Raw genomic sequence first — 17,181 nt, 5'->3', positions numbered from 1 at the left:
CTCATCTCTGGCTTCGCACTGCGCTTGCTTCATGGCAATGTTATAGCACAGAGGTTCTCCACTTTTTTCAGAGATGTACCCCCTGAGAAATATGTTTTCAGGGCAAAGCATTTTGGGTTAAAAAAACAAAACTCAAAATATGCCAGTCTGATTTATTCAATTTTAGAACCTTTCGCCCCATCTTTACGCCATTTTTTTCGCCTTGCGACAAATCCAACATGGCAGTCGGTGTGCGTGCGTGACCGCCATGTTGGATGCGTCCGCGCTCATCATATGCGCGTCGCTGCTTACGTCTGCTATTGGTCAGCATCACGGTCAAAATGGCCGCATGCTAAAGACTGGATCTCGTCTAACGTATTTTTTGTGCCTTTTACTGCTTAATTCAAACGTGAAGGGTTAGCCATGGGTCCTAAAATTGCTTGTGATGTTAAAGAGAAAAGTAAGAAGATGATTTATATGGACACGAAGCTGAAAATAATCAAGAAATACGAAGAATGCTAAGCTAGCCTAGCCTAGACTAGGCTAACCTCCCTAGGGAATATGACCATAACAAACTTGTCACGCCACTCAAAGGTAAATAAATCCTTTATATATTTTTTATTTATGATGTTATTTAATTGTATACATGTATCTTATATATACGTCAAACTTACTATACTATTTTGATACCAATTTTTAATCAGTATATACAATTTTGATGTTTTGGGGGTTTTACACGCATTAGCTATTTAACTTTAGTTTGGATTGCTCGCCATACATGAATTTGCGTTACGATCCCAACCGCGGAACGGATTAATCTCGTAAATCGGGGGCTCACTGTAAAACGTACGTACACAATAATCTAAAAAAAAAAAATACTAAATGTCTTTCATCCATTTTCAATCAATGAGTAACTTTCACTAGCAGATCAAGGAACCGGCTTCAAATGGCCATTTTACAGCACAGCTGCTGCAGCTCAAGAGGCGCATTTGGAAACTGACCAACATCGATTGTAATAACATTATTCCCAACCTCTGCCTCCGTTTCCCGCAGAGTGCAGAAAAACGTCAACTCTGATAAACACTCAAATTGCAATCCGTGCCCCGTTATGCACTTTATTAGCTGTGCCAAATTTCTATTTCTCGTCGTCTAAGCTGTTTAGCATCCCCCCCCTCTGACAACGCTAGCTTGGTGAAATCCCTAACGAGATTGCTCCCCGTCTTGGCGCGTCTGCTGTGTAATGGAGCCGTCACATGGCCATCCTCAGCTGGAGGAGAAAACGCTGATATTTTCCTCAATGTGGCATTACTTCTGCTTTTTTCATTTCATATGCGGCACGGAGCAGATGTGTACGATGACGCCTCTTAACAGGATGCTAACCGCTATACAGCTAGGCAGCAGGGTTCGACCGATTGGTCGCTTGCATCATCAGGTGAGTGGACTCTTGGGTTACGGCATCCCTATCGTATACAAAGTTACGATTTTTCGTCCCCTTGTTACGGCATTTTTCCCACCTTACAGCATCAACAACAATTGTAAAATTCAAATTTTCTGTGCAAGTCGCACCACGCTCATACGTCACTATATTCGTCACTAAGATTCTGGTCTGCTATTGGTTGGCGCTACGGTGTCCCTAAGATGCTGGTCTGCTATTGGTCAGCGTCACAGCATCACTAAGATGCTGGTCTGCTATTGGCCGGCGTCACGGAGATGCTAATATGCTAAAGACTTGACCCAGTTTGGTATAAAGTAATTAATTGCTGATTTCTGCAGTCTATTAGATTATCTTTAGATTATCTTTTGTTTTTAATCAAAATAAGATGTATGCAGTTATGCTTTTATTTTAGAAGGCAATGTCTGAATCAGTTTTAAACAGCAAACAATAAACAGTAAATTTAAAAAAAAATGGTTCTACAATACAATTTCATCTGGGTATTTGATTTATTGAGGAAATAATCAATAGTGAGCGCCCTCCTGTCGATTAATACTACAGTTATTTGAATGTAGATACACTTGAATATATTGTACAAAAAGTACACGTAACACAAGGGTTGTTCAACAAAACGATCAATTTACAAAAATCCTAAATTTCCTTCAAGTGACATACAATATTGAATTTTGAACATTTTGTTGTGGATATTTAAAATTAAAAAAAACTGATCAGCATTTTTGTTTGTTCGGGGTTCACCTTGACTTTTAAACCAAAATTTCCTTGAGATTTTTGGGTCATACAAAACTAGAAAACAAAATCGCTTTTTAAGACCCCGCATATTTGAGCCACGCCAATCGTGCATTATTTTATTCTTAAATCTGACTGAAAAAGACCACGACGACGTTCATCCGATTACGATTAAAAGGGAAGCCACAGTTAAAAATGACGTGCGTACTATTTTAGCTGGTAATGACTCATCACTGTGACGCGATCACGCCTTCACGCTATAATGAACCAAATGCAGCTTGCATGAGCTCTGACTCAGTGGGAGAAGCAGACTGGTGGCGGTGGGGGGGTGAGGGGGGTCGTCTGTACAAGGGCAAATCAAGGATGTGCTTACGCCACTCTCATGGTTCTGACATAGTCCGGCCACTGTGGGAATTTCATCTGATGGATAATTGTATAACTATGTAGGGTAAATCCCCTTTAAAATCCCTTCTTTACTCACCCGCTGCATGTTTACACACACGAGTTGAAAAAAAAAAGGGCGGGTCAAAGGTGGGCTTCAACTCAGACTCGTCATTTATTGGCAGAGAGGAGACATCAATCAAACCCGCCGCCTCACAGCGGGGCGGCGCCGCCGATATTGCTTCATGACCACTGATGCGATTACTACTTCCAAGGGCACGCTGGCAAGAGGCGCTATTAGCCTATTCCAATCTCCCGTGACCCCCCCGCCCTCCACCCCCACCCCAAAGGAAGCTCAGGCTCATTTGGGAATGACTAAATCCACCTCAAAGTCATGAGACACTTTTTTCCCCGAGATAAATCTAACAAGCAAGCTATTATTCATCAGATGTCATCGATGGACATGAAACGGAAACGGTGCTAATTTTGCATATTATCCGAGACGAGAAACGGGTCAGCCTCCGAATTGGGATGCCTCCTATCTGCAAATGACAGCTCTGAGTTGCGACAGTAATCCTCCCAAATGGCAGATTCGATTCTTCGTCAATTTACAGCTTTTGACCAGACTGGATGAATGTAAAAATAGATTAGCCCACTTCCTGATTGTATTGAGGTCAAAAGAAGTGTTGACAATTAGAATTTCCTAATCAGTTGATGGCTTAACTCATGTTGATGGTCTCCAATGTAAACTTTGCAATCCAATTAATTCCATTTGCAAGCATTTAGCTTGAACGCATGGTGCCGTTTTGAACCTCTGCATGTTTTGACCATCTATAGTCATTTTTATCCTCCTAGTGTTTTTTTATGCTTTTTGTTAGATGTGTCTGTATCAATTGCCCAAATCGCGTTGAAATTGACACGTTATCATGATTTCACAGAGTAAAAATAACAAAATGTTTGACAACAAATCATATTCTCTGTGATTTGACATGGATACCCTAACCCTAACCCCTAACCCTAACTCCTAACCCTAACCCAGAGAAAACAGTGAAGTTATAAAATAAACTGCTGTAACTCCCCAAATATAGGTCGCACCTGTATATAGGACACACCCCTATTTTTAGGGTCAATTTCTGGTATTTTCTATGCTACCGTGTATAGGCCGCACCAACAGTTTGCCTACAATGTAAAAACTATAGCAAAAAAGAATACATCTCATCTATGTATTTTCTTCCTATTTTCTTGTGTTCATATCTGTAAATTATAACTGGCCGTTCGCCCATTAGCCCAAGCCTTGTAGCAGCCTCATGGTTAGCAACCTGCTCCGCTACAAGAATCACTTTCTTCTTGGAAGCTACTGTAATATTCCTGTGCGGGAACAAGAATGGACTCGGACGTTGGTTCGGTCTGTTCACTTCTTTTATTGACAATAATGCGGTAATAACCTCAGCTAACACGAACTGCAGTTAACTGCAACTCGGGAACTGGCTGCTAACGCCCTCTATCTTGTTATCCCATTATGGTAATTACTGTAAGAATCATTCATTTGGTGGAAAAAAAAAGTGCATCCTATATTTTGGGGATTACGGTAATAGGGAAAATAGGAAACGATATGGAAACCAAGCGACAAACTTACCGACTTGGAGGATTCCAGCGATCCAGAGGAAAGTGTGTCCCGACTGCTTCGACTCTTGGAGCTCAAATGAGGCGACGAAGAAGGCGAGTCGTCGATGTACGGCAAGATGTCGTGGTGCCTCCGCTGTTCCTCCGCACGGTCGGCGTCGTAGCCATAAGAGGGCGGAGTTCCGGTGTAATGGCCATCTGTAATTCAACGCAAACCTTGTAAGTATAATTCAGGCAAGTATAAAATAAAACAGTGAAAAACAAAACGACGCAATAATGCTAGCTAGCGTTGTTGGTTGGTTTCTGGGTTAGGATTAGAAAGTAAACTACATTCACAACACTGCGCTGTGAGCTTCCACACACATACAAAAAAAAGTTTGATAAAATAGTTCCACACTCTAGGAGGCAAGAGTCAGCAGTTCTGGGAATGTGGCGGGTAACAGCTGAAGGGAAGACTTCAAGCATCCTTGAGAGAGTCACAGACGATATTTCGCTCACCGCCTCCCACTCCTCTATTCTCAACAAAGCATCGCTTCTTACAAAAGCTGGCCTGGCCTCCCCATGTGCTGACTAATCACATAAACACTACGCGGATAAGAGCGAGCACTATCGCACTAAGTGAAGCTCAGGAAATCATAAACTGGGTTAGGTCCAAGGTAACCCTTAAGATTTACTCTTCACTGATAAAATCAAGATAAACGGAACATTTCGTCCGGTTTGGGTGCTGAATACATGAAAGAAATGATAATTGATGAAAAATTCAGAAGGGGCTTGAGGTTAGGGTGAGCAAAAACTCTGAACAGCTTTTATCGGTCATGTGCTACACCAGGGGTCGCCTACCACTGGTCCGCAGCCCGACAGAGGTCAGTGGATGGCCGCACCTGAAATAATTACAGTATTTTCCGGACTATAAGGCGCACTGGATTATAAGGCGCACCCTCAATTAATGACATATTTTAAAACTTTTCCCATATATAAGGCGCACCGGATTATAAGGCGCACCCTCAATTAATGGCATTTTTCAAACTTTTTCAATCACAAGATAGTAATACTCAAAGTAATAACAATAATAACTCAAAAAATTACTCTAAACTCTCAATAGCATAACTCAATGTCAATATGACCAACCTTGTTCAACTGTAAACACACAAAAAAAAACAGGCAAAGTTTACTTTATCAATTCATTTCACATCTACGAATCCCAATCTCAATATTGATCCATATATAAGGCGCACCTCATTATAAGGCGCACTATCAGCTTTTTTAAAAAAAAAAAAGGACTTTCAGGTGCACCTTATAGTGCGGAAAATACGGTATTTCTATTTTAAGTATTTTCTGAGGATCATTTACTTGAAAAAATACTTAAAATAGATTGTATTATTTATTATTGTTTTTAATATTTTAACAGATGAGAATTCTCGTTCGTGGCATTGAAAGAGTTAAAAGAGAATACCAGGAGTATTACTTAAAATAATGATTTATAATGCGAATCTTTGTGAATCTAGCATGGCGAATGACTGGGGCCTTGAAAGTATGCTTGAGATTTACGATGTGTACGAAGCAGGCTTTTCTGGAATTTTCGCAAAAAAAAACAAAACAAAACAAAAGTCAGCAGGATATAAGAAACACATCGGGCGTTATTGTCTCCCATCACTCCTAGATGGGCCCAAGTTACAGAAAAACATTCTCAAGCTTCTCATTACATGCACTTAAAATTGGTTTTGTGTTGTATCTGCATTTTATTTTGGAGGTATGTTTGTTCTCAAAATTTTCATCTCTAAAGTCAGAATTCTCACTTGAAAGTTATACTGAATTTCTGAGATTTTTTTTACTTCATTCTAAAAATTCTCACTTTAATGCCAGACTGAATTTATCTTCAAATTTTTGACTTCTCACTTTAAACCTCCGGGTCAGTTTTCAGTCCCAAACCATTTTACATCTACGCCTCCTAAGTTTGATTTGAGAACACAGTGTCCTAGGGACGCAAGATTAGAACTTTCCTTAATGTTGGGTATGCAAAAGAGACACAATGTGTGTGTGTCTGTGCGTCCAGAGGACATGTGACCTTCAGCCCACCCACCGGTTGGTCAAAATACTCGCGACCGGCTGTGGGCGGCGGCTGCCCACAAGGTTTGTCATGCAGGACCAACATAGAGCTTGTGTGTGTGTGTGTAGTTAGCCTCTCTCCGCAAAATCAAACCTTGAACCGAACCGAAAAGACGACCGCTACTTTTGTTTTACAATACCGCCATTACTTCTCACGGCTCGGAGAATAACAAGCTATTTCAATGCAGAAATTATGGTTTGAGAATTAACCAGTGGAATTTGTCAAAACGTGAATGCGAGTCTGGAAAGATCAGCCCATTGCCGTTTCTCCAAAATAGACGCACAACTTCATATTCCGTCCACCTAGCTTTGGAAAAATGTAGTCAGGGGACACACTGAAGTTGTGTGTGTGTGTGTGTGTTTGTGAGTGGAATGCCTTTTAGTGCCCGCAAGCCAAAAACAGAGCATCCACACAACATTTTTTTTTAACCACCTTTTGGTTTTAGAGACCGAGAGCTTCAACCTCAATCGCGAATAATAATGCTCAAGCGTCAATTAAATATGGAAAGAAAAAGTGACAGATGAATCACGGCGGTGTTGACTAAATAAATAACAGCGTTTCGGAGGAGTATTTACGTGCTTCTCCAGGGAAACGTCGACAAGCCAAACAACTTCGGACTTGAAGTCTTTAGCTGATGACACAATGCCACCCACTAGTTTTTTTTTTTTTTTATTCATACAAAACGATTGTAAACCAACGAGAAGTGTATCGCTAAAATTTACCAAATAATTAACATATATATAAAAAAACAAAGCTAAAAAATGTGTCATTGGAAAGGGATGGCACTACATAAGAGTTTTACAATCATGAACTAGAAATGACAAAATAGAAGAAAGGAAAATTACCAATTTTTTTTAATTTTTAATGTAAAATTAGCATAGGTACGCCTTTCTTGAAAATACTCTTCTCATTTTATTGGGGGGGGGGTGTCATGTGACAAAACTAGTGGTATCGATTATTTCAAATGCTCATCAAATACTAATTTTCATATTTTAATGCTTGAGGAAAAAAAGGGATACATATTATATATATTTGCACAGTTAATCAAATTTTATACTGGCTGATTCTCTGTTATATTAACATCTAAAAATATACACGTCAAATCAAGCACTTTGTTATTCTACCACCGGGGGCAATGTTTCCCAAACGTTTGCATGACAAAAGTCTCCACTTTTATCACCCTAATACACTATTTACCAGTGTGAAATGGCATTGTGTATCTCACCTGATTCCTAATATAACCAGTGCTAGCTGTCAATTGAGACATTGGGTTTGAAATGACCGAAAATAACATTTTCACTGCTAATTGATTTAAATCTACATAAAAGTAAACAATGTGCAACAATCGGCTTCATTTTTTTCACTGGTTTTCACTCAGCAAGTAAGTTAGCTGTGTTGCCCTGTGTGCCAAGTTTTTGCCATGTCTTGGGTGAATTTCTTGAAATTATTACTTTATTTATTTTAGTTTATTATAATTATTTGTAGGTATCAAGCCTTGAATCCTTGTTTATATACTGCTTCTTTAAAAGAAAGGCAATAAATAGACATGTTCTAGCATATATATTTTACATTTGCACTTGTATTCTTTTTTTAAAAATAGTTTTAACAACAATCACCTGCCTGATTGCCGTTATGCTCAAATCCTAGTGGGATTAAAAGCTCATCCTTGGCAGATGACTTCATTCTACTGAGTCCCTCTGTTTATTACCTGCAACCTATTACTGCACGGGCCAAAAATGTGACGGTAAGCAGGAATTTCCACTGACAAAAGAACTCATCTGCAGGCATGATCTCGGCTTCAGTCGGTTCACATCCGACCACGTTTTGCACTAAAGCTTCCTCTAACACTGGGTCAACCGATCATATCTTACGTAGCGTGCTTAAGAATCCAAGCATACAGTAAATCTCACTGGCTCTTATTTTTTTTTGGGGGGGTCCAATGTGTTGTTCTTTTTCCTCGCTACAAAACCACCCATGTATCCTCTGATGTTGCGGCATATACAGCTGGCATCCTCATGCTCCTCGCAGCACATTATCTTCCTTACATTCCCCTCCTCCCACGTCTCCCGTCATCCCCCCCCCCCCCCCCCCCCCCCGAAAAGCCTAGAGAGCAATAAAAACACACACAGATTCCCAAAAGAGATCCGCAGATAGACCACAAAGGCATCGATTTCTTCCTTAAAGGTACGAGCGAAATTCTGCGTTACAGCACAAAAAATAAAAAGCAGTGTAACCATGTCCATACACACCCACATTCTTTGTCCTATGTGTACATGGAAACACGCATCGGGGAACGGAACAAATCTTTTTTTTTCTTGCTGCAGGTGGAAAACAACAATCACACTGGGAATGGGTGGAGTATGACCGTCATGGCAATGTTTTTTTTTTCCATAACAATCTATGATATTGTCCTAATTACTGTTTGATCACTACTTCATAACGCTCGATGGTAGGAAATCAAAATAATACAGACAGCATAAATGATTTGTAAAATTTAACATCATGACTTACATGGTAGCTTTAGCTAGTTTGCGCTAGCTAGCAGTTAGCCTACCATTCTTTACACAAATACCTGGCAAGGCTGATAAATAAATAAATATAAATTACCCAAAAAACACGCACTCTCTTGTTATGTAACAAGATATCTAACGTGTTCTTTGTTGGAAAAAAATTTGATTTAGGGACTTGACTAGATGCTTTCTTCAGTACTCATGCGGATTTCACTTTTCTTGGGAGGATTAAAACTGCGATAAAAACAATGGAACAATTTACGTAAGATCAAAAAGTTTGGTTTTACTCGATTTATTTCATAGTGCAAAGAAACTTCTTACCACACTGTGCAGATAACATTAAACACTTTGAATCTTGAATCTCATATTTATCTTCATTGTTTTTTCTTATCTTTCATGACGAATTGGGACCAGGCCGGCATGCATGCTAAAAATTCCACATATAATCAACACTAATTGTTTTGAAAATATATAGCGTGATTTTACCTGTCCGGCTTGCTTGAAAAAAGATTTCCCTCCTTTTATGGACTCATGAGCATGCAATTTGATTACTAATTGAAAAAAAAAAGAAAGAGAATTTTTTGGAGTTCTCTTTTGTACGGTGAAGCTGGAATAAGATTCATTTGGAATGTGAAGCAATATATCTCCATTAGTGATATCATTAGTATCTGTAGCTAGTAACTACTAGCTAGCTGTGATTATTCATATACTGCTGACATTTTAAATGTTTCATTCTCATTTCATTAATCGTCTTTTTCTTTTTTTTTTTCATAAGCACGGTTGTCCCGCAATCTGTCTTATTTGGCTCAGAGCCATAACGGCTCCGTACATACTCACAAAAGTGCATTAGCGTAAAAGCGATAAATGAGATAAGCATCAATTAAAAGGCTTGTCTGAGTTCAACCGGGATCAAGAGAGCTGTGACCTTCGCACAAAGAAGACACTCCGTCGCCTGGAGGGAGAGACAAAAGAAGAGGTGGAAGTCAACAGAAAGACGGCAGAAAGGAGACGCTGTTCATTTTCAAGTCTCATCCGTGAGGGAAATTATTATTAACGAAGAAAAAAATGGAGAAAATGAAGATTGGAAATTGTATGGGGGGGGGGGGGGGGGGGGGGGGGGGTTCTCTCAAGGGTGTCCCTCTGTCTCCACCGCCCTCAGGCACTCAACATGGCTGCCATAAATCTGTTCGAGGTGCCGTCACCTTTATTGGAGGAAACCTGTCATCCTAACATGGCTAATATAACCCCCAACACACAAAAACGCACATAAGCACTAGCATTAATGGACCTAACCAGCAACATCTTCATCAAATGTTCAAGTTCGTCGGCCATAGAACACAATTCGCTTGTTAGCCAACCAACGAAAAGCTAGAGCGATTCAGAATACGTTCTTCAAATTTTGCGTGAAGGAAAGGTGGTTTGTTTGCGTTCTAAAATAAAACAACATATCTTTAGCAACCCAGATAGCTGCTCAAAAAAATGTGGAAAAAAAAAGAAAAATGGAGTGACCAATATATCCACGAGGAATGTGGGAGGAAATTGGGAGTACCTGGAGAAAACCTACGCAGGCATGGGGAGAACATGCAAACCCCCACACACTAGCATTTGGCATCAAAATGCACTTAGCCGAGGTTCTTGTAAATGGATTGTAAATGTCTTTGGTTTGCCCTAACCTGCTATAATATCCCGCTTTTTTTTTTTTTTTTTTTTCCATTTAAACCACAGGTGTCAAACTCAAGGCCCAGGGGCCAGATCTGGCCCGGAACATCATTTTATGTAGCCCACGAAATGCCAATTATGACTTCAAATTTCAAACTAAAATAGCAAATTTGCATGTTTTCATCAAAGTTTACACATATTTTTGTTACCAATACCCCTTTTGAACAATTTTTAGCGGCCTCTGATTTGAAATTGTGTAAAATTTATTTGACTGCACAATCACAATGGCCCACCAACAGAAATTATAAAAACAATGAGAGGATAAAAATGAGCTTCACACCCTGATTTTAACCGATATTCTCAGAAACTCTCACCAAAGTGGAGATTTCCCAAATTCTCCGGATCTGCGTTGGCGCGTGGCAATCATAAACCGGAGTTTTACGTCATTTCTCTACTTGATTTCCCTCCACAAAAACCAACGCCTGTGACGTTAAGAGAAGGAAGTTCTTTCTAATTGTACAGAATTTGGCGACGCTACTGCCGCCTAGTGGCTTGGCATACTTGTACATGAAAAAAAAAAAACGCTCAATTTGTGTCGCGGCGATTTTCTTTCAATAAACAGCCATGTGGACTGAGTTTTTTTTTTTTTTTTTTTTTTTACACACAAATGGGGAAGAATATGCGGGTTTAAATATCCTCGATTACGAGTAGAAATTTCCTCACGGTCAATCGAGTTCATTTGCTCAAATGACCACAGTAAAACACAATTATAAACCTGTAAAAGGTCTAACAATACACTCCAAGAATAATTAACGGCGAGATGACCGAGCCTACCTCCCTCATGTCTCTACAGCTCGTAATCTTACGAAACAGATCTATGAGGCCTAGATCCTGGAGGTCAACCAAACACAGAGATGCAACCCAGTTGTTATTGTACAATCCCGTAACTTACCAGCCAAAATAAAGCGGCAATTTACATCCCTCCGCCTTCGAATCGGGTTCATATACAGTGCATATACTGCGTGTGAGCAGCAGGGACTGACAGTAGGTTCTTTTATCCCCTAAGTATCCAATTTAAAGACAATTTAGCACCAAGCAGTGGGGGGCTGGTGGTGAAAGTGGAAAGCTGTGGCAATGAAAGCAAAGTCGAAGATAGAGGAGCCAGGCTGGGGGAGGGGTGACACCTGTCAAGATATTAAATGAACTTGTGCGCAATGATTCTGGTGAAAACCCCCATGTGTGCGTGCAGACACTTAACGACTGTTAATTTTCTAAGTATATATATATATATTTTTTTATCATCAAGAGGCACACAAAGTGAATACCTGCATTTTAGTGAAGGAAAAAAAAAACTGAGGTAGACCCCCGGTTCCCTGAATTTATTTTCTAATAACCTTTAGGTTGATTCTACACTAGGTTTAGACATTTAATTTGAGTATCGCTCATAAAATGGATATGAATTTAAGTATAATGCCAGTTAGCAACAACATACGACAATGGTTAAACAAATAGTTGAAAAAACATGTTTCCTTCTCCTACATACTATGAAGTATGTAATTGGCACTCTATGTCAAGTTGGCGACACAGATAAACAAGTTTGGATTCCAAAAATTACGACATTGGACAAACCGATTTTAGGGGTGCAACAGGATGGGTTTCTGCAGTTATTCTGCAGTTAATCGAATACATTGCCTTTAAATGGCACGGCAAGGACAATACAGTTTCCTTTGCGAATTAAGAGCAAATTAACTGGAACAACTTATTGCTAAACTATGTTTCTATGAACCTTTTCCATAGAATTCTTTGCCTTTATTCCTGCAGTTATTTGCAAATCCAATATGATGCCTTTAAATGCCATAAGAACAGTGCAGTTTCCTTTTTCAATTAAGAGCAAATTAACTGGAACATGAACCAACTCATTGCTAAACTGTGTTTCTGTGAACCCTTTGCATAAAATTCTATGCCTTTATTTCTGCAGTTATTAGCAAATCCAATACAATGCCTTTACATGCCATAAGAATATTGCAGTTTCCTTTTTGAATTAAGAGCAAATTAACTGGAACATGAAGCAACTCATTGCTTATCTGTGTTTCTGTGAACCCTTTGCATACAATTCTATGCCTTTATTTCTGCAGTTATTAGCAAATCCAATACAATGGCTTTAAATGCCACAAGAACAGTACAGTTTCCTTTTTGAATTAAGAGCAAATGAACTGTAAGATGAAGCAACTAATTGCTAAACTGTGTTTCTGTGAAACCTTTGCATAAAAATCTATGCCTTATAATCCTTTTGAATGCCACGACAAGAACAGTAGTTTCCTTTTTGAATTAAGAGCAAATTAACCGGAACATGAATCAACTTATTGCCAAACTATGTTTCCGTGAAACCTTTGCTAAAAATTCTATGCTTTGATTTTAAGTTTTACATGGATGCGCACAGTCACTATATTGAAGCAATTTTCCTGCAGCAAATGAGTCACAACTAAAACAGATGACATCTTTCTTAAGTATATTTGTGACTGTGAATGGTTATTGGTCTGTGTGTGCCCTGCGATTGGCTGGCTACCAGTTGAGAATGTGCCCCGCCCACTGCCTGAAGACATCTGGGAAAGGCTCCAGCGTCAGTACAGACTCGACTCTGGTGAAAATAATGACAAAAAAGCTCATCGTGACTGACGTAAGTGGTTGCGAGTCCGACTACAAAAACAAAGAAGTCCATGTCAGCTTTACTGGACAGCGTTTCACATCCTCGTCAAACCGCTCTCACGTATTCCATTGCCTTCCTTCCAGTTTTCTTTGATCGCTTTCGAGGAGAACGCGTTCTTGTCTCAGTGGAAACACACACACACACACACACACAGAACGCACACTGGCAGACAAACCTTTGATTCCGTAAGCGTCTGTCGTGTCTTCACTGTCAACCGCGAAAGTCAGAAGGAAAAAGACTCATTACGCAGGAGCCTGAGGCATTATTATGAGAGCGTTCAAATTGCTGCAGAGACTCCGATTAATAATGCACCGCGCTAAATTACCATCTCAGCTATGGAACACACGCATTAGTCCACACTTTGGACTGGTGAAATATGGAAGACGCTTATTTTTCAGTCAGTGGTGGCGTCGGAGCCAGCAAGCCCTTCTCTGCTGGCTTAACATAACCTGAAATCATTATTATAATTATAATAAAAGTAATAATAATAAAAGTGGACTGATTCTCCATATTCTGTTCTCTTCGTGTCGTATTATCTCCGTTTGGTTACGCTCCTTCCTGTGTTGCAGTTTTAGGTTAGCGTTTTTATCCAATCAGAATTCAGCTATCTTTTGTCACCAGGCTGTATGAAATCTGCCCAAGGCCTTCACAGTCAATAGTTGAGGGCGTCTGTGCACTGTGAGTGAACGGGCACATAGAGTTAATAGGCAGTTGCAATAGCCAATCAGGTCACGAGTTGGTGACAGTAAGGCCAGCTAGAAAGCCTGACGTTGAAGGTGACTCAGGATACTCAGCATGGGAGTCAGCGCTATGCAGGTCAATCAGGACAGTCCCTGACATTCTCTGCTTTTTTTTTTTAAGCGGATTAAAACATATGATAAAAAATGATTTATTGTTGGAATTGAAACGCACAGACACATTGTACAAGCAACTCTTTGAAGTCTTCTTGAGGAAAGAAAAAAAAAAAAGGATTTTGTGTTGAATTAAGTTTTGGGAGAGTGCGAAAGGATTTGATTTTTGTATTTTTTCAGTTTTCAAATGTTTTCATAATTTTATTTCATTCATATTCAACTAATGGCAAATACATAAAATGACGTTCTTATATTAAACTGCGATTTGTAATTTAGCGTACAATCTTTCTGGACTTTCCAAAACTTTAAGGACGAATAATTTTAATTCCCTTTTATTTTTAAGTTTTGACAGTATCACATAAAGTGATAAATTGCTACTGCGGGTTTATTGACGTTTAAATACGCCAGAAAATAGCCTGTAATCCATAATATGTGCTTCCGTATGTAATTTCTCTAGCCGTGGTATCAAAACTGATGCTAATATGAGGAACATTTATTCCAGTTGGACATCACTGAAGGCTTAAGTGCGAAACGGACCGCCAATGATGTCTTTTAGTATTCATATATGACAAAAAAAATACGAATTTCTTTCCGGTCTACCAACGTGTTGCTTCGTGTTGCGTCAGCATGCTATTCTCGCACTTTTAGGAGATCCGTGGCGGTGGTAGATTTTGAGGGCCTCCATCTTTAATGTATAGCGAGGACCGTGGCGAAAGAGTGCGATGCCGCGAGGGTGGCGCGCGCTTCTCATTAATTTAGCAACACTGAAAGCTGGCACTTCAATCTCCGCGGCGCCGCGCGATGCATCCTCAACTCGTGTGGGTTTTAAATGCGCCCGGGTAAAAATAGAATGGATGGATCGGATCGAGACGCTAATTGCATGTTTCCACATTTACTTCATCTTTGATCATGCTGAGGGAGTGGGTTTGGGCGAGGGGGGGGGGTCACCCACTCTTACGAACTCTAAGCAGCATGCTACACTTTGAAAGTTTTCCTGGGGTGACTCACTTTGCTCGTTTTTTTTTTTTTTTGGAGGAGTGGGATGCGGGCTAAGCTAGAAACTGCAACATTTTCGCGTAAATTACATGGTACGGTTTAATGCTGCAGCTATCAAGTATTTTTAGTATTTTTCAGATATCCGTCAGAAGATTTTAATAAAACATTGTTTGGATAAAAAGAAATACTTATGATACTAATTTTTATCGATTTTAACTTGTTTCCTGTCCAGGAATTTTAGACAAATCTGTAAAATTTTGGTCTATGACGTGAATTTATCAGCTGAAACAGCACATTTGAGTCAGCATTTTTTGTTAAAAAGTGATCAGTAGGAACAGCAACTTTCCACCTGTGAGCATCGAAGGTTTACGGCTATCAAGCCAGCCTATATGGAGCACTTGAGGGTTGCTAGCTAGTGGCTAATTTATTCTAGATGCAGCTATAATGTAGCTTGAGACAAACACTGCCAAGAGACGCCGTATGTCAATGTTCTTAGTGTCCTGAATTGGCGATTTCAGAACAACGTTGTGTAGTAGAACGCGTGTGCCAAACTTAAGGCCCGGGGGCCAGATCCGGCCCACTACATAATTTTATGGGGCCTGCAAAATGCTGATTTGACTTCAAGTTTCTGGCTAAAATACAAAACATGCAAGTTGTCTTTTCGTTCCCAATCTGATTTGAATGGAATTTGAATCGTTTTTACAATTTCAAAATAAAAGCATAACAAGGCCTTACTGTAAGCTCTATTTTGAAGTTCAAACGTTTGACTAGTACAGCACACACCGGCAAATAAAATCATCAAAATAAGCATCTTTATTTCATGAGGATATCCATAAAGATACAAATTAGATTCTGCCTCTAAAAAATCCAATTTTCTCACCTGATTCAACAAATGCTAATATAATTTGACCAGGTCACTTTTTTTCCTTTTATGCATCCGATGTGGAGGCTCTCAAAAGCCCATGTAGAGTGAAGGTGAAAAGGTCATAGGTTAATGCACTGCAGGGTGGGAGGCAAAGGTCACGTCGGCTTTTTTTTTTTTTTCGCCATCATGCTGTTTGTGTGTATCTACGCTCTCATGGGGGGGGGGGGGGGGCCGCACAGCATCATGACACACTTCGGAATCAATTAAACAGCAATACATTGAAAAGTGCACGTAAATCCACATCATGTCTTTTTTTACATGTTGTGCGGATATTTAGCGCGATATTTAGCTCCTGTTATTATTCCACCTAAGAGACCCGCAACGTCATTGGCTCGGAATCCCAGGAGTCTCGTATCGCAGGTAACGTCGCCTTGCCGCTCTCGAGATCATTTCAGAGACAAACGTCAGGCTGCCATATTGCTTTTGAAGTCAGAAATATAAATATTTCTTTCTCTCAGCGAATGGGATCGTTCCAAGCTAGCTTGCGTCGACATAGACTGTCTGCAAGGCATAATGATTTGATTTCCCTTTTTTTTCTTTTTTTATGAACTCTAATCTGATTAGGAGCTTCATTACATTATATTTTCAATAAAAGTTGCTCATCATTAGGCTGGCTCATTTCCTGACAGTCTAATGAGGATGGCTAATGACATTTTTGAGTTTTTTTTTTTTTTTCCGTCGGTGTCATCAGTCAAATGGTTCAATTGTTTCTGGGAGACGTGACAAAAATTGGACAATTTCTTAGTCACCTTGGCCGCGGGGGTCAAAATGTAGCGGCTTATAGTCCAAAATTTTCTTTAATATCAGATGCCATTTGTGGTATTAGCCAAAAAAAAAAAATCAGACTTTATCAGTCGACACCTGAAATCTCCGATATCATTTCCGAGTGGTCAATTCCACTATGCTCGTGTTTTTTAGTTAAATTTATGTAACCTAAATGTTTGGAATGAATCTCATATTTACTGTTGCTGAATATTGTTCTTTGTTTGAGCAGTAGTATCGCATGCACCTCCTAGCATTTCATTCTAAAGTTAACGATAGAAATGTAATTATCACTCCCGAGGATATCGGATCGATATCGGTATTGGTATCTGACAGTACGCTAGGCCAGTGGTCCTCAAATGGGGGTACGGGTAGGAACTCCAGGGGGTACTCGAGATTTTAAATAAAAGAAAGAAACATTCAAAAAGCATTTAAAAATAAGTATGAAATTAATTAAATATATGTTCAACAAATTTCATGTCCAGTAGGTTATTCAATATAT

General features: G+C 39.6%; 1 protein-coding gene across 1 annotated transcript in view; it reads right to left on the bottom strand.

Annotated features, from left to right (window-relative positions):
* Positions 1-17,181, bottom strand: part of bcr (BCR activator of RhoGEF and GTPase) — an 85,798-nt gene that overhangs the window by 30,943 nt on the left and 37,674 nt on the right. The window contains exon 4 of the mRNA XM_088434903.1: positions 4,176-4,360. Within this exon, the coding sequence (XP_088291029.1) occupies positions 4,176-4,360 (185 nt within the window). The remainder of the gene's footprint in view (positions 1-4,175; positions 4,361-17,181) is intronic.

Source organism: Hippichthys cyanospilos, chromosome 15 (genome assembly GCF_059441005.1).
Source record: "Hippichthys cyanospilos isolate Australia breed blue-spotted pipefish chromosome 15, RoL_Hcya_1.0, whole genome shotgun sequence".
Classification (NCBI taxonomy): Eukaryota; Metazoa; Chordata; class Actinopteri; order Syngnathiformes; family Syngnathidae; genus Hippichthys; species Hippichthys cyanospilos.
The sequence above is the reverse complement of the archived record's forward strand: the minus strand, read 5'-3'. Positions and strand labels throughout refer to the sequence as shown.